Here is a 24,119-nt window from a genome sequence, read left to right as displayed (position 1 = left end):
AGTAGTGCTTTTCTCTCTTGACTCAAAGCGCTTTACATAGTAAAAACTAGAGATGTCCGATAATGGCTTTTTTGCCGATATCCGATATTCCGATATTGTCCAACTCTTAATTACCGATTCCGATATCAACCGATACCGATATATACAGTCGTGGAATTAACACATTATTATGCCTAATTTTGTTGTGATGCCCCGCTGGATGCATTAAACAATGTAACTTGACCATGAATTGATTAACGTGGACCCCGACTTAAACAAGTTGAAAAACTTATTCGGGTGTTAACATTTAGTGGTCAATTGTACGGAATATGTACTGTACTGTGCAATCTACTAATACAAGTTTCAATCAATCAAGCAATCAATCAGAAACAAGGTTTTCTAAAATAAGAGAACAACTTCAACTCCAGTTATGGAAAAAAGTGCCAACATGGCACTGCCATATTTATTATTGAAGTCACAAAGTGCATTATTTTTTTTAACATGCCTCAAAACAGCTTGGAATTTGGGACATGCTCTCCCTGAGATAATCCTGATACCCATTACCACTATGGGAAATACTATACTTTCACTTTTACAAAGTGCATTATTTTTTTATTTTTTTTAAACATGCCTCAAAACAACAGCTACAAAAACAATGAAGGCACACAGCTTCAGTCCAGAGTATACTAGCCTATGTCCGTGTTTCACCGGATATGTACCGCTCCGTACAGCGGCGTTTTAAAAAGTAATTCATTTTACTTTTTGAAACCGATACCGATAATTTCCGATATTACATTTTAAAGCATTTATCGGCCGATAATATCGGACATCTTTAGTAAAAACCCATTGTCTAAGTTACATTGAAACCAGTGTGGGTGGCGCTGGGAGCAGGTGGGTAAAGTATCTTGCCCAAGGACACAATGGCAGTGACTCGGATGGGGGAAGCGGGGATCAAACCTGGAACCCCAAAATTGCTACCAATCGAGCCACGCCACCCTAAGTGTTTTTTTTTAGTGGGATTCTTTTTTAAACTATCATTCTAATCTATATTGTTATGAATTACTGGCTCCAATTACTTCACATCAAATATTCCACATTTAATTTTTAAGGGTGCATTCATTCTAAACTTTACCGCTGCCGGGTATTTTTTTCTATACTTTTATTGTCATATTTTCAGAATGTGTTTTTTCTATTTTTGGCCAAAGTAAGACAAAGTAAACAATATGAAGTTGTCTTTATTTTTTTGTTTCAAAGCCATGATTTTAATAGTCTGGCCCGCGTGTGCGCAGATTTCCCTCCATGCGGCCCCTGAGCTCAAATGAGTTGGACACCCCTGATGTACAGTATTACAGTACATGTAACAGCTGCAGCAACAAAAAAGGGCAGCATAAAATAGAGTGTAGATCCAGCAGACAATAGACATTATAAACAAAGAGAGGTAGCTAACACGGAAGCGGTCGGACAAAAAAAAAAAAAAACACTTGAGACTTCCCGTGGGCCGGATTTTGGACACTGGCGGGCTGCATTCGGGCCGTAGTTTGGGGACCCCTGGTGTATTGCTTATTTTGTGTCTTTGCCATAGTGTACAGGGTTTTCTTTCACAAAAAGGGCATAAAACTTTTTTTCCCCTATACTTTATATTGACAGATAGACCTGAAGTTGATCTCGAGATTTAAGAGTTGAGTAGATAAAAATACAATGACTTATTTTTAACATTTTTATGATTGAACCTCTTCCGGGTCCCCACGACCAAACTTGAGGGGAGCCCTAAAGGTCAATGTATTGTATTGGTTTTAAAAATTAAATATATCTTTCTTTCTCTCTTTAGTTTATTTCGAACGTGAACACACTTACAGCATAATACATCACACAATTTCATATCATTTCACTTTACATCATGTCCGAAAAGGAGTAGGAAGAAGCAAAGCTTGTTTAATCCTGCCCCGTTCCCACTTCAGAGCCTTTACGAATATACAGGTAAAAGCCAGTAAATTAGAATATTTTGAAAAACTTGATTTATTTCAGTAATTGCATTCAAAAGGTGTAACTTGTACATTATATTTATTCATTGCACACAGACTGATGCATTCAAATGTTTATTTCATTTAATTTTGATGATTTGAAGTGGCAACAAATGAAAATCCAAAATTCCGTGTGTCACAAAATTAGAATATTACTTAAGGCTAATACAAAAAAGGGATTTTTAGAAATGTTGGCCAACTGAAAAGTATGAAAATGAAAAATATGAGCATGTACAATACTCAATACTTGGTTGGAGCTCCTTTTGCCTCAATTACTGCGTTAATGCGGCGTGGCATGGAGTCGATGAGTTTCTGGCACTGCTCAGGTGTTATGAGAGCCCAGGTTGCTCTGATAGTGGCCTTCAACTCTTCTGCGTTTTTGGGTCTGGCATTCTGCATCTTCCTTTTCACAATACCCCACAGATTTTCTATGGGGCTAAGGTCAGGGAAGTTGGCGGGCCAATTTAGAACAGAAATACCATGGTCCGTAAACCAGGCACGGGTAGATTTTGCGCTGTGTGCAGGCGCCAAGTCCTGTTGGAACTTGAAATCTCCATCTCCATAGAGCAGGTCAGCAGCAGGAAGCATGAAGTGCTCTAAAACTTGCTGGTAGACGGCTGCGTTGACCCTGGATCTCAGGAAACAGAGTGGACCGACACCAGCAGATGACATGGCACCCCAAACCATCACTGATGGTGGAAACTTTACACTAGACTTCAGGCAACGTGGATCCTGTGCCTCTCCTGTCTTCCTCCAGACTCTGGGACCTCGATTTCCAAAGGAAATGCAAAATTTGCTTTCGTCAGAAAACATGACTTTGGACCACTCAGCAGCAGTCCAGCTGGTGTCGGTCCACTCTGTTTCCTGAGATCCAGGGTCAACGCAGCCGTCTACCAGAAAGTTTTAGAGCACTTCATGCTTCCTGCTGCTGACCTGCTCTATGGAGATGGAGATTTCAAGTTCCAACAGGACTTGGCGCCTGCACACAGCGCAAAATCTACCCGTGCCTGGTTTACGGACCATGGTATTTCTGTTCTAAATTGGCCCGCCAACTCCCCTGACCTTAGCCCTATAGAAAATCTGTGGGGTATTGTGAAAAGGAAGATGCAGAATGCCAGACCCAAAAACGCAGAAGAGTTGAAGGCCACTATCAGAGCAACCTGGGCTCTCATAACACCAGAGCAGTGCAAGAAACTCATCGACTCCATGCCACGCCGCATTAACGCAGTAATTGAGGCAAAAGGAGCTCCAACCAAGTATTGAGTATTGTACATGCTCATATTTTTCATTTTCATACTTTTCAGTTGGCCAACATTTCTAAAAAATCCCTTTTTTGTATTAGCCTTACACAATATTCTAATTTTGTGACACACGGAATTTTGGATTTTCATTTGTTGCCACTTCAAATCATCAAAATTAAATGAAATAAACATTTGAATGCATCAGTCTGTGTGCAATGAATAAATATAATGTACAAGTTACACCTTTTGAATGCAATTACTGAAATAAATCAAGTTTTTCAAAATATTCTAATTTACTGGCTTTTACCTGTATACATTGATTTACTGACTTCTTTTTGTGGCACAATGACATCCGTGAATGATTAATACAGCAGTTTTGTAATATATAATTAAGTCAGTCATGATACACATACTGAGATGAAGAATATCATTAAACTGGATCATATCAGTACATTGTTTACCTTCTTTACTTAATCCATTCCATAATTTAATTGCATATACTGACATGCTAAAGGTTCTAAGTGTTGTACATGCATACAAATGTTTTAAATTAGATTTCCCTCTAAGGTTATATTTCTCCTCTTTAGTAGAGAATAATTGTTGTACATTCTATCAAAATGACCTTCATGTGCTTCAACTCCCTCAGTGGAAAACATTTGAACACCCCTGCTATAGAGTATAAAGCAGGGGTGCCCAAAGTGCGGCCCACAGCTCAATTTTTATTGGCCCGCGACACATTCTATAGACAAACTAAACCGGTCCCAAATTTGGACAAAAAACTATGAAAAATTGAACGGGACCAAATCCCCCAAAAATGGGACCTGAAAACCAAAATGGCCGACAACCTGAGCATCTTACTTTATATAGTCTTTGATGATGTCCGATGAAAAAGTGTACAAATTTCTTGTGAGACATATGTTTTTGAGTGTACTAAAAGCCCTCAAAATTGTTTCAGTTGACGGTACAATAGCAATATTAGTAAATACAAGCTTATCTCAGCTACAATCGGGCGGAAGGCGGCGTACACCCTGGACAAGTCGCCATCTCATCACAGGACCAACACAGATAGACAGACAACATTCAGAAAAACAAATAAAATCATTATTAAAATAATCATGAAGGCATTCGATCGTGACCCCCAGGAAGTCCTGTGGGGAGTGCTCAGAGAGTATGGGGGTATCGGACTGTCTGATAGTGGCGGCCCGCTCCCTGTATGATCAGTGTCAGAGCTTGGTCCGCATTGCCGGCAGTAAGTCGGACACGTTTCCAGTGAGGGTTGGACTTTGCCAAGGCTGCCCTTTGTCACCGATTCTGTTCATAACTTTTATGGACAGAATTTCTAGGTGCAGTCAAGGCGTTGAGGGGATCCGTTTTGGTGGATGCAGAATTAGGTCTCTTTTTTTTGCAGATGGTGTGGTCCTGATGACTTCAACTGGCCAGGATCTTCAGCTCTCACTGGATCGGTTCGCAGCCGAGTGTGAAGCGACTGGGATGAAAATCAGCACCTCCAAGTCGAGTCCATGGTTCTCGCCCGGGAAAGGGTGGAGTGCCATCTCCAGGTTGGGGAGGAGATCTTTCCCCAAGTGGAGGAGTTCAAGTACCTAGGAGTCTTGTTCACGAGTGAGGGAAGAGTGGATCGTGAGATCGACAGGAGGATCGGTGCGGCGTCTTCAGTAATGCGGACGCTGTATCGATCCGTTGTGGTGAAGAAGGAGCTGAGTCGGAAGGCAAAGCTCTCAATTTAGCGGTCGATCTACGTTCCCATCCTCACCTATGGTCATGAGGTTTGGGTTATGACCGAAAGGACAAGATCACGGGTACAAGCAGCCGAAATGAGTTTCCTCCACCGGGTGGCGGGTCTCTTCCTTAGAGATAGGGTGAGAAGCTCTGTCATCCCGGAGGAACTCAGAGTAAAGCCGCTGCTCCTCCACATTGAGAGGAGCCAGATGAGGTGGTTCGGGCATCTGGTCAGGATGCCACCCGAACGCCTCCCTAGGGAGGTGTTTAGGGCACGTCCGACCGGCAGGAGGCCACGTGGAAGACCCAGGACACGTTGGGAAGACTATGTCTCCCGGCTGGCCTGGGAACGCCTCGGGATCCCCCGGGAGGAGCTGGACGAAGTGGCTGGGGAGAGGGAAGTCTGGGCTTCTCTGCTTAGGCTGCTTCCCCCACGACCCGACCTCGGATAAGCGGAAGAAAATGGATGGATGGATGAATGATTTTATTGCTTTGTTACCTATAACACAAAACTAAGATGTAGAAGTGTTTTTCAAATGTCAGCATATGTGCATCTACGTTGTTTTGGGTTGAGTATTTTTCATATACAAAATGTATAAAAGTGGCCCTCGCATCCTTCTATTTTGCTCTCTGTGGCCCTCGCTGGAAAATGTTTGGACACCTCTGGTATATAGAGATGAATCTGTCAGGACTTGGACTTTGGCGTGGTTGGTTTTCCCATGGTGCAAATGATTTGGACCGGACATGGCGTGAAGGTAAATACATGTTTAATATTTTAACTCAAAAAGGTATAAACTAAAGGCGCTCACAGCGGAGGTAAAAAAAAACTTGGCTATGAAAACAAAAGACTAGCACAAAGGCAATTAACTAAGAACACGAAACAAAAACACTTACTGTGGCATGGCAAGAAGCATGAATAACAAGGGTGTGTAGAGGGTGCTGTCGCCAGGAAGAAAGCCTGGCAACTGGGAGCTTAAATAATAGTGACATGATTAGTGACAGCAGGTGCGTGACGCAAAATGTAAAAACGTGAGACAGGTCCGTGACATGAGGATGTGAACCAGGTGAAACTAATGGTTGCTATGGTGACAAAACAAACAAAAGTGCACAAAAAGTCCAAAAACAAAACCGAACATGACTAAAACAAAACATGATCACACAGACATGACAGAATCTCTTTTGTGGGGCGGTATAGCTCGGTTAGTAGAGCGGCCGTGCCAGCAACTTGAGGGTTGCAGGTTCGATACCCGCTTCCGCCATCTTAGTCACTGCCGTTGTGTCCTTGGGCAAGACACTTTACCCACCTGCTCCCAGTGCCACCCACACTGGTTTAAATGTAACTTATATATTGGGTTTCACAATGTAAAGTGCTTTGAGTCACTAGAGAAAAAGCGCTATATAAATATGATTCATTTCACTTCTTTATACTTATGACAGTGGGGAAGCTACCATGAATTGATTAACGTGGACCCAGACTTAAACAAGTTGATTGATTGAGTGACTGATTGATTGATTGATTGAGACTTTTATTAGTAGATTGCACAGTACAGTACATATTCCGTACAATTGACCACTAAATGGTAACACCCCAATAAGTTTTTCAACTTGTTTAAGTCAGTCGGGGTCCACGTTAATCAATTTATGGTACAAATATATACTATCAGCATAATACAGTCATCACACAGGTTAATCATCAGAGTATATACATTGAATTATTTACATTATTTACAATCCCGGGGGTGGGATGTGGAGGGGGTTGGGGCGGCAGGGTTAGGATTGGTTGATATCAGCACTTCAGTCATCAACAATTATATCATCTGAGAAATGGACATTGAAACAGTGTAGGTCTGACTTGGTAGGATATGTACAGCGAGCAGTGAACATAGTGAGCTCAGAAAGCATAAGAAGAAGTATATACATTTGATTATTTACAATTGATTATTTACAATACGGGGAGGTGGGATGTGGTGGGAAGAGGGTGTTAGTCTAGGGTTGTAGTTGCCTGGAGGTGTTCTTTTAGTGCGGTTTTCTTTTACACCTGTTGGGAGTGCATTCCATTGGACACCTCTGGTATAAAGAGATTCATCTCTTTATACACTCTTAGAAATAAAAGTGCTAAGTAGAACCATATAAGGTTCTTCGGCTCGTCCTCATAGGAGAACCCTTTTTGGCTCTAGGTAGAACCTTTTTATAAAGGTTCCACCTGGAACCCTTTTGGAGGGTTCTACCTAGAACCCAACATGAAGGGTTATACCTAGAACTGTGTGTGTAAGGTTCCACCCAGAACCCCCCATGAGAGGTTCTACAAAGAACCCACGCAGGGAGTTCCACTAAGAACCCTTTCATGTTTCAAGGGTTTCATCTAGAACCCACACAGGGAGTTCCACTAAGAACCCTTTTATTTTTCAAGGGTTTCATCTAGAACCCACGCAGGGAGTTCCACTAAGAACCCTTTCGTATTTCAAGGGTTTCATCTAGAACCCACGCAGGGAGTTCCACTAAGAACCCTTTCGTATTTCAAGGGTTTCATCTAGAACCCACACAGGGAGTTCCACTAAGAACCCTTTCGTTTGTCAAGGGTTTCATCTAGAACCCATGCAGGGAGTTCCACTAAGAACCCTTTCATGTTTCAAGGGTTTCATCTAGAACCCACATAGGGAGTTCCACTAAGAACCCTTTCCTTTTTCAAGGGTTTCATCTAGAACCCATGCAGGGAGTTCCACTAAGAACCCTTTCATGTTTCAAGGGTTTCATCTAGAACCCACACAGGGAGTTCCACTAAGAACTCTTTCATGTTTCAAGGGTTTCATCTAGACCTGACACAGGGGGTTCTAAAAGCATCCCTTTTCAAAGGTTTTCACCGATAACCGTCTTGTCTTCTGAGGGTTCTATAAAGAACCATATTGTATTCTACAGATCAGTTTAGTTCATATTATATTGTGGTCATTTATCATGTTGACATTGAACAAACATTCAAAACATTTTAATGAGAAAAACATTTATTTAAAGATAGTCCAACAAAACAGGAGAGGCTGTGTAGGTCCCAGGGGAGAACAGGTCAAAAGTCAGCATAGGTCCAGTGGAATCAGCAACATGACAGGCCAGACACATCATGCTGTCCTCAGTAGGTGAATTTGTGTAAATAAATCTCCAGCAATGGTGACATGGCAGAAAGAGACACAAAATAGTTTTAGTTCAATCAATCCAAGGTGCACTTACTGCATTTACTGCGCCTTATTGTAAGCTATCTACCAACAATAAAATAATGCATGGTCCAATGAAAAGAATCAGCGTACATACTGTATGTACTAATTGTGACAGTGGAACAGAATCATGAGAAAGTGAGGGAATCCCACAAAGTTTTCACATTGATTTAAATAATGTTGAAATACTTTTCAGTGTTATGTAATAAGTACTCAAAATGTTACGTATTGTAACAATAATGGAAATCTAGAGACATCACTATGCCAAAATCAAACAAAATGTATTGGTCCAAAATATGTATTAAATAAGGGATATTTTTTTAATCAATATGTACAAACAAAGGGCAGCAGCAGGAATTTGACCATTAACAAGAACATAACGCATGAAATCCCATGCTGCAACACATCTACTCACTACTCCCCACTTCCGACACAGTTGTATAGTCTCTTCACTGAAATGGGTACAACACTGTGGTCCTTGATCCCCAACACAAATCTTTCAATGAAAATAAGAGTTGTTCTCAGTTCCTTTGGGTACTGGACAGCAAAAACAAAATAGAGTGACATTAATGCACTCATAGCATATGATATGTCCATGCTGCTGTCCTCAGTCAAAACCTGTATACCATCCAGGTATAGGGTTATCCTTTGTGCCTGCAAAGGGTTCCCCTCGTGTGTGTTATGGAGCATGATTGCTGGAGTAGGCACGCTTGGCTCCTATGCAATAAAAACAGATACATGTCAGTAAATAAAACCTGCCGTGAAAACAGCAAAATGACTCAATGTTGCCATAATATGGATAGTACCAATTCCTAAATCTTGACCTTAAATGCAGTATTTACCTCCAGTAGAGTGTATAGAAAGGATGAGTCCTCTCTGAAAATGGAAGGCAGCAGTAGAATTGCTGCATCCCTAATGAGTCCTGAGGAAATACAAATATTCTGTAATATTTTTTGTTTTCAGAAATACAGATTGTGGCTCCTATAGATACACATATAGGCCTAGATACCTCGTCTTACTGAATCATCCAGGCAGGCATTGATTGCCCTCTGGCAGCAGTCCTTTAGGTCACACATAGATGCTCTTTGAACCGTCTTCGTTGCCATTCGATCCAGCTCTGTGACCATTCTGCGATCAGCTTCTACAAGGAATTGCTCCTTCATCTCCCACAGAAGCTGTAAGGAGGGATAAAAAGTGTCATCTCAAAATACTTGATGATCATAAATGAAATAATACACATACAATTAAATATGGTCAATTCAATGCTTGAAGATACCAACTATTTTAGGAAGCTTCAGTGCGGGAAACTTTTCGATGATTTCCTCTGCCTTGGCAGTTGCCATGAAGGTCTTTCGGTATGCATAGGTTCGTCTCATTCTCTCCTTTAAAGAGTTCAGATCTGGGTGTACCTTAAGCATCTCTGTAGACATTTCATTGATATGAGCTTCAATGCTCCTTTCATCCTCTCTACATTCTTCACTCTCCTGAGCCTATATGCATTCAAGAAAAATGACAAGCAATATAGTAAGAGGTAACCATTAAGATGAGGTGTACATGTTTTTTAAAAAGTTATAAAATATCGAAGAATCATCCTCTCTGTAACCTTCGTCTTGTGTTATCTTTCTGCTACCACTATGTTGGAGACCAAGCTCAAGCCCAGTCCCCCTACTCCTCCTACCCGCACATTAGTGTGTGCTCAACATGGATGTATTAGATCCATGGTGCTCACCAGCCCACCCATCCCTCCAAAGACGAGCTAGATGGCGACCGCAACGCCGCCAGGCCCGCCACCGACAACGTTAAAGCTCCTTCTAACATTGACAATTTATACTATATTATTTCATTAAAATAACAACTACGATAACCTTTTTAGGATGATTTCAGATTAATTGTACAGATATATTGTAACCTATTTTGTTATGGCAGCTCTCAGCAGAGCTTTGTCCACAATACAATTTGTTTGTTTGTTTTCTACAAGAAAACAAAGAAATAAGCAAACGAACAAAACATAACAAAAAACAAATGCTTAGTCCACCTTTTACCATAAAAGTCCTCAGCTAGGGTCAAGCATGCTGAAATAAGATATTATATTTAGCTCACCTTGATTCTCGGAAGTTTCTTCTGTTCTCTCTCCTGTTCTTCTTTGTTCTGTTCTGTTCACAGTAATCACTATTGGTATGTCACACCTGGTTTGTAGGCAGGAAAGACCAGACCATGTGGTGCAATCCATGGGGCAACCAGCTCTTAACTCACACATGACAGCCACCATCATGCCAGCTCCCTGGCCCAACACACCAAACCTTGCCCTTTCCCCTGGGAGATCAGGGTTCAATTCCCAGTATCAACAAACCCTGATGTAGTAGCCTCAAAGTCAGCATTACAGTGTGATTTTTGCATCAGTTAAGGCTTGGCCTCTGACATTAAAGACCGTTGTCTATCAATGAACTTATATGCAGCTTCACAATTCGACTAAGCCAGTCAGCAGGGTACAGCAGCCATGGGATGAGGCCGATCATGGAAAAGTATGAGGAGGAGACAAATACATGAGTAAAATTGTCTGTAAAATAAGTGTTTGATATGTTTTAAATTGTCTGTCACTAATCCACACATCACCTCAGTATGCATTAACATGGTCACTCTGCATCAACCAGGCCTTGAACTCACAACTTCAAACTGTATCCCTAGATCACCTGATTTGTAACAAACTTTCAAAAGCCTTTGTCCAGTGAGTCGTATAGCTCACTTAGATGCCCCAGAAAGAGGGGTTATATCCTTGCTGCAGGGACCACCTTGCTAGTTCTTTGCTGTGTGTCATTTCCTCCTGAAGAAGGGAGTGGTGTAACTAAACTAAATAAACACAATTATAACTGCTGCGCAGCGATGGGTCGGGTCCGGGCGATTTTTGGCAAATTAAGGCAATTCTGAGCAACAAACAGGAGAACAGGAAGGCAAGAAAGTTGACAATATAATGTTCCTTTTGCACCAGTTGAGGCTAAAATCCACAACAATAGAACCAAAGACTGTGGTCTAGCATGCTGAGCTAATTGGCAAGTGACAATTCAACAGTGGCTTCACAAATTGATTAAGCCATTCACTGTTGTGCATGCAGATTTGAAACCACTGTAAATATATCAGTTATCAAGACAAAAATCTGAAAATACACATATTGCATCTAGACAGAATGGATTGGTAATTTGATTTTTTAATTGATTCGATTTGCTCCATAAGTTAATAACTGATGTTTAATCTATCATGACTCTAAAATGTATATGTTTGCTTCACAAAGACCATCTGGCATTTTCAGGAGCTGTCATCACCGCCTTTGTCAGGGCTTGAACCCAGGTTCTTTGGCACCAAGAACCAGCTCCTAAATCACTGAGCTATTTCTCAAACGGAATCACCAGCCAGACAGCAGTTGTCCAGGCAGATTTCAAAAATGGTCCTCCCAGTCACAGCTAATCTTTGCCTGAGTCAACAAGATTTGCTGATGAAGATCTTGCTTTCTTATAATTAATGGTTGTGGAAATAAATTGGTAACAGACCATTTCAGTTATAGGACTGCCATTATTTGTATGTCTGATCAGAAGGTGTAAGGTAATAGACTAGTATGGTGGACCTAATGACTGAAGGCAGCCAGCTGGTTAGCTCAGTCACTATTGCCAGTGACTTTAGACTGGGTGGCAGGTGTTCAAATCCCAAGATGGGCAATTATGTTACAGTTTGATCAACAGGATCTGGGGAAGAAGAGTCTGCTTTAAAATAAACAAAAAAATTGTATATGAAAAGTATTTGTATCAGTAGTCACAAGGAAATGTATTTTGCACCATTATTGGCAAATGTTATCAGGAAGTATGTCCCTGGTGACACAGGATCCTACCCATGCTTTCAACAATCCCTGAAGAACTCTTTCTTCCAAAAACGGTTCTCTGGATCAAAATAGTTCTTACTGGAACCCTTAGTGTTAGTGAGAACCCTTTTAAAACCAATTATTCAGAAAAGGGGTTTTAAAGGGTTCTCTGGATCAAAATGGTTCTTACAGGAACCATGAGCGTTACCAAGAACCCTTGAAAAACCCTTTCTTCGGGAAAGGGTTTTTCAGAAGCAAATGGTTCCAGTTAGAACCTCAGCCATTGTAGAAGAACCCTTTTGGAACCCTTATTTCTAAGAGTGTACTTATGACAGTGGGGAAGATACCATGAATTGATTAACATGGACCCCGACTTAAACAAGTTGAAAAACTTATTCGGGTTTTACCATTTGTGTACAGCTCCACTAATGGACATTGGAGTGTTACTTTCAGCGTACAGCTCCACTAATGGACATTGGAGTGTTACTTTCAAAGGCAAAATTAAAGTATTGCTACAAACATCATTTTATATGGGACTTTATTGTATTATATGTATAGTACATGTTCCAAAAAGAAAAAAGCATAAAACACCACCAGAATTAGAGATATTACAAGTCAAAGTGATGACGCTTAGTGTTACGCTCATGACTTGGTGTAACCAACATTACCCTATAAGATGAAGGCAATTGCATTTTATTGATATTTGAAATGTATTCAATGTTTATAAATGAATATTTAAATATACTAAATGTAAAAAAAGGAATAAATACTCAAAATAGGATCATTAAATGAAATCTATTTTGGTTACGCCATCATGAGCGCAACACAAGGTTGTAACACAAAGTTTCAACTACAATTCTAAATAAGATGTCAAAAGCAAACTGCAATCAAATACACACAGCTTAAAGATTGATCAATACCTATTTAAATTTAGTAATACATAAATTTGATGATTTATCAAAATATAAAAGAAATATACCTGAACAGAACGCTCATGATGGTTACACCAAAAAGTAACGCAAGGAATCGCGTTTTTCCAAGTTTTTGGGACATTTTTATGCTATTTCCAAGCATCTCCTTTTTATTATCGTTGATTTTAAATGGTCAAACTAATGCATATTATATATGCATGACCTAGTAAACAAAACAAAAGTCATATTTATTTTGATTGTTACATTTTGAAGTACATTTGTGCAGGTGGGTGCGAATGTACCCATTACCAGAGCTGTACACATTTAGTGGTCAATTGTACGGAATATGTACTGTACTGTTGTGCAATCTACTAATAAAAGTGTCAATCAATCAATTAAAACTCATTGTACTCGAGTAAGTTGTACTTTATTTGAGATTTATTTAATTAATTGTATGGCAGTGAGGCTACTTCGTTCATGGATCTATTTCAGGGGTAGGGAACCTATGGCTCTCGAGCCAGATGTGGCTCTTTTTGATGACTGCGTCTGGCTCTCAGATAAATCTTAACTGACATTGCTCAACACGATGAGTAATGAATAATTCCGCTGGTAAACACAGTGTTAAAAATAACGTTCAAAATAAAAAACATTCTCATGCATTTTTAATCCATCCATCAGAGTTAAAAAATATGATATGGCTCTGATATGTGAGTGTGAATGTTGTCTGTCTATCTGAGTTGGCAATGTGATGAGGTGGCGACTTGTCCAGGGTGTACCCCGCCTTCCGCCCGATTGTAGCTGAGATAGGCTCCATGCAGGGACCCCCGCAACCCCAAAAGGGACAAGCGGTAGAAAAAATGGATGGATATGCATTTTAAAATATTTGGCTTTGTCAGTCAAAAAGGTTACTGACCCCTGATCTATTTCTATTTTTCGTTGTGATTGAAGCAACAGTTATTTTTTGCCAATTTACTTAAATTGTTCCTAATAAGAATTGTATTAAGTCGTGTGGCGTTTGTGTGTTGGCGTTGAACAAATCGCGTTGCTTTTGTCGGCGTCTCGTCCGTATCTTTGTTGCGCGTCCATCGCGGCGACATGTCACACATCCGTGGGGTAAATGAGCTTTAGTAGTTGGCGATCACATGTCTGCTGGTCCACTTGTACACACACGCACGCGCGCACATACACGCGCACACGCACAGAGAGCCGCTCCGCAGACCATGTGACACAGCTCTCCACTGGTGGTGGTGGTGTCAGAGTGGAAAGAAGAAACAGGTAAATTCGCAGCCTCGGTGGCGTCTTCGTTGACATTTTTTTTTTTAGCGGGGATTATTGTCGTTTTCCTAAATTTCAGAGCGACAAAGAAAGAGACCACTTGTCCCACCGGTGGGGGTGTCTTGTGTTTAGTACTGAGCCGGTTTACTGGTCAGTATTTATCTTTTGCAATGGGGCCTGTTGTATTTATTTTACAGCTTTAATGTATACCGTGTTAACATATTTGTTTATGAACAGTGACGAGGACCGCTAAGGAGTGTTGTTCTCACGTTAAAAAATAAAGCTGCCAAGTAGTTAGCCTCGCCTTTGCTGTTAGCCGTGCTAGGCTAATAAGCTAAGTCGTTAGCCTATTGGGGAGGGGGGGAATGGGCGTTTTATTTGGCGCTGTGGTCACACCCGAACGTGCCGCCGCCCGGAATTAACGAAGCGTCTATGCGCGTTTGTGGCTAACAAACATTACCCGGTTGCGAGTGGAGCGGTTGGCGAGTCGTTCATCGTCACTAGCCTGCTAGCCTGCGAGCTAGCTAGGTGGAAGTTAGCCTCGTCGCCATGAGGTGTAGCCTCAAGAGCCGGAAGCCCACCGACACTTCAAAGTCCTTTTTGTAAACCCCCCCTCTAGCTTCGAATTCGTAACCAGCACATTGGCCCGTATGGTGAGTCCAGTTGTGAGTGGGAGGGCAGTGTCGGGGCCCTTGTTTGTGTGTCGGGGCTTTTTTACGTAACGTGTGCCAGATTAAGCTTTTCGATAACAAGGTTGTGCTGCACAACAATGTTGCTATCGAAGATGTCTGAGCTGCTTTTCCACCATCCACCCATTGACCCACGCTCTGATTACTTTCGGTTTGACAGTAAAGGCAAACAACACATTGTTGCACTGTCTGAGCTGCACTTGTTGTACCTTGCTTGGCACCTCTTTGGCTCCACACCCCTTTTGCATTATACCTAATGTCCAAATCTTATCTTGTGCTGTTAGTCACTTACAGGAACATGATGAGGTCACCATCCACAACTACTTCTCTCTCTTTCCCCCCCTTAGGTGTGATTCCTTGTAAATACTCTTTATTTGTATATACTGTAAATGATGACGTCCATGGGCGGAAACCGGGCCCGGGGCAGCTGGGAACAGACGCAGGGCCAGACACAAGGCCAGACACAGCACAAGCAAAGGCCACAGGTAACCCCCCCCCACACAGACCACCAGTCTGGATCCTCCTCAGACCCAGCGATGCATTTTTTGTCCTCTGTAAGGGACACATGTATCACAACTTTTGTTTCAATTGGAAAAACAACACTTGTGCTGTAGAGAGGACACTCATCGCTATGAGACTAGACATGTCTTTCCCAAAATGGCTGACGTATGGTTGCCGTGGTTTTGGTAACATACAGTAACATCACATTCTTTTGATGTCTTCTGTGGAGGACATAAGGCCATACTACTACTGCTTTTGTGTGGATGTTTGCAGCTGCGATGCAACAAAGGCATCAATATGCTGAAATGCATGTTTGCTATGAAGATGAAATAATTTGCTCTTTGTGCTAAATAATTATTCAGTTGGCATCACCGTATACGGTTGTCTCGTTTAAATAGCTTATTTTTGTCACCCAACACCAAAAACAGCCATGCCATATTGCAGCTTTTGTTTTTGTCCTGGTCTCAGGAGGGTATTTTGATGTGAAAAGGACATTTTATATTTTTTGTGTGTTTTTACGGACAGGCTACCGCAGAGCAGATCCGGCTTGCCCAGATGATTTCCGACCACAACGATGCAGATTTTGAGGAGAAGGTCAAACAGGTGAGAAAGGCCTGTTTTGCTTCTTCGCTTTCAGGACAAAATATCCCTTTTATTACAAAACAATGCAACTTTGGTGACTTTTTGGATTATTTCCATTCAGTGTTTGGTATTCAAAGTGTCGGTCCCTTTAATAAAACTGCATTTGTCAAACACCTTTAGTTTGCAAACTTATGTGATTTGAATTATAGTTGTTCTGCGATGGCACATGCACTGCGTGTTTATATGTACCATCATTTTTAACAACAATACATTTTTATAGATTTTCTGGATTTTATTATACTGTAGAAGAGGCCCGCGTGTTTGATTTTGAATTCTTCTCAGTCCCTCCAAGATACTGTGGTCTTCTTTTGGGATTGTTCATTGTGGCATCTTTTTCAGAGGGTTGTGATTTTTTAGGTAGGTAGGTGGGCCTTTATTGTCATTGCACAAGTACAACAAAACTTTGTTTTCAGCACAAATTAGACAAACAAACAGTGTATACAGGGTTACAGAACAGGAGCGCTGATGGGTCGCCACAAGGCGCCCCCGTAAAAGATGGGAAAAAGGTAAACGCTAGACTGGGCTCCTAAGGAGGTTCTTTCAAGGCTTTTTTCTTAATAATGAATTGTTGTGATTTTATAAATGTGTTAGCAACTTAAGTGTTCCTTGTAATCTCAAAAAGCACAGGATTTCAACAAAAAATGGAAACTAAATACAGATGTTTTACGCGTTGTATATAGGACAGACTTAAAAGTAGACGTTAAATAGCAGTAAAAACACATACACGGAGCTCATTGTCAAATTTCTGTACTGTTTTAATGAATCATTCATAACTAATAATAGTGATAATTCATTGTAATCATAAAAAACTAAATTGTTGAGACGATTAAAGATTATCACATGCAAAACATCTCTGTCATGTATATGCTACCTCTTTGCTCGGTCGGCATTGCAAATAAAAATCTGTTCTTAATTGCCTTACCCTAGACAAAATAAAGGTTAAATAAATATATAAATACATGTGGACTAGGATATTTTGCAACATGTTTATGTACTACATTACCCAAAAGACTTACCGCTGTAGACAGAAACAGGAAGTAGGTGTGAGGTAAGAGGGAGGCTGACATTTGTGCCATTTGAGCAATAGAGATGGATTTACTGTTGCACGTGGCTGTTTCTGCTTTGTCTAAACAAACAAACCTAAGATTTATTGTTGCACGTTGCTGTCACTGCTTCGTTCGCACAAAACTCAAAACATAAGTTTTGATTAGACAACTGATTCTCAAACTGTGATACGTGCGCTCCATCTAGTCGTACCCCAAAGAATCACTTAAAAGTTTTTTTATTTCCCTATATTCAAACACAGTGGTACTGTTTAAAATGTTAGTAATGTTACAGTGGCCAAAACTATTAAATATACCTCTTAATAAACACTTATACTTTGTTTTTAATGAATATTTAGGCCTACCACCCTACTGTATTTCATGTTACCGGGTACTTAACTTTAAGAGCGTAGTTTTTTCTGAGGTGGTACTTGGTGAAAAAAGTTTGAGAACCATTGCATTAGACGGTTGATATGCATGTTTTGAGTGCCCGTCAGACAAAAGCTCGAGTAATGTAAGATGTGCGGGAAATTTGCGGGCATCAGATAAAGTTACAAGACGCCGCATGATTTGCAGTAAATGGGTGAATTTGCGTCAATTGGCATGATCGTGACAATGCTAATTTCTGGAGGCAGTGCCTTTTGTGGATTTTGGATGGCTATTTATCTCTATTATGAGTTCAATAATAAGTAGTGGGAGGAACATTCTTAATTGACAATGATATAGTAAACTTAAAAAAAAAAAAAGTGTATTCAAGAATAATAATGGATCCTTCCTAGATAAAAGCCATTTAGATCAATAGGTGACAAGACTTTCTCAGCATGTGTGCTCCCTGTCCAAAAAGCAGCATGGTGGAAGTCTGTGCTTTAGTATTTAGCGGAACTTTTTTTTGTACCGACACATTTTTGTTGTTGTGTTTTGTAGCTGATTGACATCACCGGCAAGGACCAGGATGACGCAATGATTGCACTGCACGACTGCAACGGGGACGTCAACCGAGCCATTAACGTGCTACTGGAGGGTAGCCCAGACACTGTGAGTCTACGGTGGATACGCTTTGGTGTAGTCTGGATGGATGTTAAGCAAGTCTAGGTGTTTTACACAAAGGCACGCCGGTCATGATTGTGTATTTGATGTCGGCCGCAGGACTCGTGGGAGATGGTGGGCAAAAAGAAAGGTTTGTCAGGCCAGAAGGAGGCCAGCCAGCCAGAAATCGCAGAGGAAGGCAAAGAAAACCGGGAGAAAGAAAGAGAGAAGGATGCAGCACGTCGTCGAGGCGGTGCTCCTCGCAGAGGCCGTGGGGCTACCAGAGGGCGAGAGTGTACGTCTTTTGGTGTTATGTTTAATTTAGTTCAGAGAATTAATTGTTATCGTGTTCACCTTTCAGACAACTTTTCCTCAGTTCGAGGTCAGGAGAATGGCTTGGATGGAGGCAAGGCAGCACTGGCAGGAAGGGGAGCAGAGCGAGGAAGAAGGGGGCGGGGACGAGGAAGAGGGACCATCGGTGAGTTCTTGTCTCTATGTCCGCTGGAGTAGTGCATACCATAAATGCTCTAATTCTAGGTGGTGCATTTGTTTACTGACTTAATCGGCAGCAGGCAGTAATTGGAGAATTTCTCAAATGTGCAAACTCATTAGATATAACTTTCTTTTTTTTTTTTTTACTTTAATAATGCTTTGGAGTAATTGAAAGAGTGGAAAGGAAAATGTTAGCTCTTTTTTTAACACCAGATACACTACACATTTGTATAGCAACACTTCAAAGAGCATGCAGAGATAAATACATATGATGGATTACTAATGCCATCCATCCATCCATCCAACCATCCATTTTCTACCGCTGGATGCATTATTTATGATAGTTGTGGAGTTCCTAAAAAAAATACCACATGAGTTTGTCTACAGCTACACATGTTTTTACCTAGTGCTTATTAGAAACCTTGGTGTTTTTTTTCCTTTTTTATATTCCACAGTTTTCTATGTTGAAAAATAAATGTTTTCATGCGTTTAAATTTTAATAAAAATAATATGCAGTCAATGTAGGTTTACTAGTGAAACTATAACACTGTGTTCCAACATTGTTTTTGCTGTGCCTTTTAGTAAAACTGCACACGTGACACTCGTGTTTCATGCCTGAATTTAAAAAAAAAAGGCCCCGTTTATACTGCACACCAAATCTGATTTTTTTTTTTGCCCTAAAGTGACAATCTGATTTTTTTTGTCAGTCTAAACGTTTCAAAGCGCTTCAAATCTGATTTTTTTTTGCATCAGATTCAGGCCACATCTGGAGGTAGTCTGAATCCGATTGGAATCTGATCTTTTCAAATGTGACTTCAGTTTAAACGGCAATGCGACTTGAATGCAACACACATGTGACTTTTTCGTCAGCTTTGGGCGAGCTACGTCAATCGTGTGCGCGGGGAAAGACGCAGCCCGCCAGCGGCAGTGGACACTTCATCACAACATCCGGTTTCGGTGAGCAAAGTCTTTTTTCGACGGCCAAATTTTCAATGCATCGCTAGTCAAATAGTGTGCAAATAATAGGCTATATGTAATATATGAATATATTTTTTAATTCCAAAAAAATGAGCGATTGTTGAAGGACTGGAACTGATGCTCTGACATGTTTGCTTACATGATAAGTACATTGCGTAAGTTGTCTACACAAGTGAGTTGTACGCTAACGTAGATCCACGCTGATGTCTGTGTTTTTTCTACTTAACAGCCATAAAAAGATTAGAATCCTCCAAAATATATTAAACTATATATATATATCTATCCATTCGTACATTCCATCCATTTCTACCGCTTGTCCCTTTTACTTTAATTTATTTTCATGTAAAAAACCCCCCACTAATTTTTGAGGTGTAGCGACTATTATTTTATTTTGTAATAATAGTAGGGACTTCCTTGTTCCTTTACGGATTCCAGTCACTTCCTTTGTTTTTTTTACTTTATCAACCTGCACATGCAAGTGATGTCGAGGCCATATTGGGGCCTGTGCACGTTTATACTTGATTCTGATAAATATTACATTTTACTTGCAATTTAAGCAGTCAGCTGGAAAATGTCAGATTTTGAAAAATCCGATTCGGGCCATCTTGGCCTGCAGTGTAAATGTAGTCTCAGATGTGTTTTCAGAGTCCAAAATGGCATCGTCCTATAAACCAGCGGCCCAGACGACACGGTTTTTATCAGTTTATATTTATATCAGTCTTAAGTTTCCTCTCTTTGTCTCCCCCCAGGAGCGTCAGGGCGACGAGGAGGCAGATTTTCAGCACAGGGCATGGGGTAAGAAGAGAACACCTGCATAGTCTTAAAAAAAAACTGGGGGCTGGGGGTGGCTTTTGTTCAACTGTTACCTGTTGCCATGGTCACAGGAGAGTAGTACCCAAGCCTATTGTTCTGTGTTAAACCAGAAGAGCAGTGGACATGGTTCAGCCAGTAGTATGAAACCATGTGGGCCGGTGTCTTTTCAGAGCACTTTCTCCTTGGCGGTTATATTAACTGAGGCCACGCTTCACCATTAAACCTGGTTCAACAAAAGAACGCCGTATGCTGCCGCTGCAGGAACTTGAACGCTGATAGTCAGAATACCGTATTTTCCGCACTATAAGCCTCCCCGGGTTATTAGCCGCACCTTCAATGAATGGCATATTTCAAAACTTTGTCCACCTATAAGCCGCCCCGGACTATAAGCCGCCTACGCTGCGCTAAAGGGAATGTCAAAAAAACAGTCAGATAGGTCAGTCAAACTTTAATAATATATTAAAAACCAGCGTTCTAACAACTCTGTCCCAAAATGTACGCAAGTGTGCAATCACAAACATAGTAAAATTCAAAATAGTGTAGAGCAATAGCAACATAATGTTGCTCGAACGTTAATGTCACAACACACAAAATAAACATAGCGCTCACTTTCTGAAGTTATTCTTCATTCGTAAATCCTTCGAATTCTTCGTCTTCGGTGTCCGAATTGAAAAGTTGGGCAAATGTGGGATCCAAAATGGCCGGTTCCGTCTCGTCGAAGTCATCGGAGTCAGTGTCACTGTTGTCCAGCAGTTCTGTGAATCCTGCCTTCCGGAAAGCTCGGACCACAGTTGTGACTGAAATATCTGCCCAGGCATTTACGATCCACTGGCAGATGTTGGCGTTTGTCGTCCGGCGCTGTCTGCCTGTCTTAGTGAAGGTGTGTTCGCCTTCGGTCATCCATTGTTCCCACGCCGTTCGCAGTCGTGATTTGAATGCCCTGTTGACACCAATATCCAGCGGTTGGAGTTCTTTGGTTAATCCACCCGGAATGACGGCGAGTGTTGTATTTGTGTGCTTCACTTGTTTTTTGACACCATCTGTGATGTGGGCGCGCATAGAGTCGTATATCAACATGGACGGAGCTGTGTGAAAAAAGCCACCCGGCCTCTTCGCGTAAACTTCCCTTAACCACTCGCTCATCTTTTCTTCATCCATCCATCCCTTCGAGTTAGCTTTTATGATGACGCCGGCTGGAAAGGTCTCTTTTGGCAAGGTCTTCCTTTTGAATATCACCATGGGTGGAAGTTTCAGGCCATTAGCATGGCAAGCTAGAACCACAGTGAAGGACGACTTCTCATTCCCTGTGGTGCGAATATTCACCGTACGTGCTCCCGTTATATCAACAGTGCGGTTCACAGGAATATCAAAAGTCAGTGGAACCTCGTCCATGTTGATAATGTGCTCTGGCCGGATCTTTTTTTCAGCTATCTTGTTTTTACAATATGCACGGAAAGTAGCCAGCTTTTCTTTAAAGTCGTTAGGCAGTTGCTGTGAAATAGTGGTCCGTGTGCGGATGGAGAGATTGCGTCTTTTCATGAACCGGAAACACCAAGAAGCACCACCTTTAAAATCATCCAGGTGAAGTTCGCTTGCTAGCGTTGTTGCCTTCATTCGAATAGTGATGGTGCTGACACTTCTGCTTGCTGCTTTCTGCTCAACAACCCACTGTTCGAGTTTGTCCTCCAACAGTTGCCATCTTGCTTTGTTCCCTCGGAAACTCTGTTTTGTCTTCTTTACCTGGCGCAGGTCATCTTCTTGCTTCCTCCACCTACGCACCATTGATTCATTTATGTTATATTCTCTTGCTGCTGCTCTATTTCCGTGTTCTTCGGCATGACTTATTGCCTTAAGTTTAAATTCTGCGTTATACGCGTGTCGCTTAGTAGGAGCCATTTTGTGGTCTGGTCTTTACAGATGTAAACACACAAAGGAAATGAAACGAAAATCCGCGCGCTTCTTCTTCTTCCGGGGGCGGGTGGTTGCTTACAGTAGAAGAAGAAGCGCTTCCTGTTCTATGGGGGCGGGTGCTTACCTTGGCGGTTGCTTGCGTAGAAGAAGAAGCACTTCCTGTTCTACCGGGAAAAAAGATGGCGGCTGTTTACCGAAGTTGCGAGATCGAAACTTTATGAAAATGAATCGTAATATTTATCCATATATAAAGCGCACCGGGTTAAAAGCCGCACTGTCAGCTTTTGAGTAAATTTGTGGTTTTGAGGTGCGGCTAATGGTGCGGAAAATACGGTAGGTTACTCCCTCAAGATTCCACCAGGAATACTAAAACCTCCCCGCCCCCTCCAAAAAAAGTACAAGATGCTTGTTCAGGTCTCTTGAACTGGTCTTCAGTTCATGCCGGGATTGGAATGATTCTGCAATAGGCCTTCTGAATATTGATCACACCTGTTTATCACAGAAAGACATTCTCGCCCTCTCAGACAAGAGAAGTCATGGTGTGATTCACTGCAAAAAAGTGGCTCTATTGTACCAGCTGTATACCGGTACTCACGCAACTGTTAAAGACGGGGAGTGCTATCAGAGAGGTGGTCACAAATGTTAGTAGTTCATTTGTGCATGTATTGTATGGTAAGCACCAGAAGTGGGGTCACAAATGTGAGTAGCTCATTTATGCGTGGTGTTTTAAATTTCATACCCTCAAATCAAATGTTTTGCTAATTTTTGTTTCCCAGAACCTTCAACCCCGCTGACTACGCAGAGCCAAGCCAGACCGATGAAAACTATAGGGGAGGAAGTAGCACCTGGAACAATACAGGAAGCACGGATCAGGAGGAAGGAGAAAGTAAGTACATTTGTAAATGGTTACCTTTCACGCAGGTGCCGTTTTATCAGGGTTTCCGCAAGGCATTAAAAAGTATTAAGTCATTAAATGTATTTTGCAAAAATTAAGGCCTTAAATGCAATGTCCAGAGGCATTCAAAAATGAAATTGACGCTGTCAATCCATCAAACGATAAATAAAAATGAATTTTAGAACATGCTGGTCATCAATGAATTGCAACGTCTCCAAGAGGTTTTGTAAGGTGCAAAAGCGAGAAAAGCGCTGCCTCCATAGTATGCACTGCGCTGGATGACAAAATAAAATGTCTCGGGGGGGGCCCAAATTTTGCCATTCTTTCGTCACTGTGGGCGTGTAGCCCTTAACTGTGACACCCATGTCATGTTAATGAGGAAGCTGAGCTTGTTTTATACGCGACTCCTTTATTTCAGTCTGCATTTCAACACACATGGCTAACTTGGCTGACATTACTTTCTCAGAACAGACCACAACTCTTATTTTCTGACATTCCCACAGTAAATAAATGCGTTATTTTAGCTGCCTGACACATAACTTGCTATCTAATGTACCCATTTTAAACAACTAACAGGGTGTAAAATGCAATTTGTTCATGATGTTAAATTGAATCAGTTTTTTTTAATGCATCTACAGGCCTTATTGGCATTTTTCCAAATATAATTCCATGACATGTCTTTTTCTAAAATGTTTAAATCAATTATCCATTTCCAAACACATGCATCATTTGCATTCCTAGTATGGTTTTTATTTATTAATTCCGTAAAACCTTTTAACTATTTAAAAAAAAATTGTATCCTGATTCAAAAAAATGTATTCTCTAGTTTATGGTTATTAAAAAAGCATATTTTCATAGGATATGCACTTTTACAGCATGTTTTAAAGAGATAAAATTAAAAAAAATGACTTCTGG

At 41.1% G+C, this 24,119-nt stretch overlaps 2 protein-coding genes across 25 annotated transcripts in view; one reads left to right on the top strand and one right to left on the bottom strand.

The window, feature by feature from the left end:
• Window positions 1-7,965: 7,965 nt before the first annotated feature.
• Window positions 7,966-14,768, bottom strand: LOC133577429 (uncharacterized). 5 transcript variants are annotated; one of them, XM_061931268.1, is made up of 5 exons: window positions 10,282-12,211; window positions 9,591-9,671; window positions 9,191-9,356; window positions 9,024-9,103; window positions 7,966-8,898 (listed from the first exon to the last, which is right to left on the bottom strand). In XM_061931268.1, exons 2-5 carry the CDS (start codon window positions 9,609-9,611, stop codon window positions 8,596-8,598), a joined length of 570 nt encoding a protein of 189 aa, XP_061787252.1. In that variant the 5' UTR covers window positions 9,612-9,671; window positions 10,282-12,211; the 3' UTR covers window positions 7,966-8,595. The 5 variants fall into 5 exon arrangements, 3 of the variants coding, with proteins under 3 accessions (XP_061787252.1, XP_061787250.1, XP_061787254.1); XM_061931266.2 differs by having other exon boundaries at window positions 9,462-9,671; window positions 10,282-12,209; XR_012049390.1 differs by lacking the exons at window positions 9,591-9,671; window positions 10,282-12,211 and adding an exon at window positions 14,675-14,768.
• The window catches only part of ubap2l (ubiquitin associated protein 2-like), a 46,154-nt gene continuing 36,090 nt past the window's right edge, over window positions 14,056-24,119 (top strand). For 18 of the 20 annotated variants that reach the window (XM_061931255.1, XM_061931252.1, XM_061931239.1 and 15 more), the window contains exons 1-9: window positions 14,056-14,214; window positions 15,251-15,388; window positions 15,930-16,007; window positions 18,014-18,124; window positions 18,236-18,410; window positions 18,477-18,593; window positions 19,478-19,564; window positions 20,335-20,380; window positions 23,086-23,195. In XM_061931255.1, coding sequence (XP_061787239.1) covers window positions 15,293-15,388; window positions 15,930-16,007; window positions 18,014-18,124; window positions 18,236-18,410; window positions 18,477-18,593; window positions 19,478-19,564; window positions 20,335-20,380; window positions 23,086-23,195 — 820 coding nt within the window. In that variant the 5' untranslated portion in view covers window positions 14,056-14,214; window positions 15,251-15,292. Of the gene's footprint in view, window positions 14,215-14,236; window positions 14,365-14,619; window positions 14,868-15,250; window positions 15,389-15,929; window positions 16,008-18,013; window positions 18,125-18,235; window positions 18,411-18,476; window positions 18,594-19,477; window positions 19,565-20,334; window positions 20,381-23,085; window positions 23,196-24,119 lie in introns of those variants that run through there. The other 2 variants (XM_061931238.1, XM_061931236.1) reach the window with 2 other exon arrangements.

The sequence above is a fragment of the Nerophis lumbriciformis genome, linkage group LG37 (genome assembly GCF_033978685.3).
Source record: "Nerophis lumbriciformis linkage group LG37, RoL_Nlum_v2.1, whole genome shotgun sequence".
NCBI classification, from domain to species: Eukaryota; Metazoa; Chordata; class Actinopteri; order Syngnathiformes; family Syngnathidae; genus Nerophis; species Nerophis lumbriciformis.
The sequence above is the reverse complement of the archived record's forward strand: the minus strand, read 5'-3'. Positions and strand labels throughout refer to the sequence as shown.

Excerpts from the sequence above, each read along its gene's own strand:
- LOC133577429 (XM_061931266.2), bottom strand. The coding sequence starts at position 9,611 with ATGTCTACAGAGATGCTTAAGGTACACCCAGATCTGAACTCTTTAAAG. Across the intron at positions 9,357-9,461 it reads CACTGAAGCTTCCTAAAATA|CTTCTGTGGGAGATGAAGGA; the intron begins GTTGGTATCTTC and ends CCCTCCTTACAG. Across the intron at positions 9,104-9,190 it reads GGATGATTCAGTAAGACGAG|GACTCATTAGGGATGCAGCA; the intron begins GTATCTAGGCCT and ends GTATTTCCTCAG.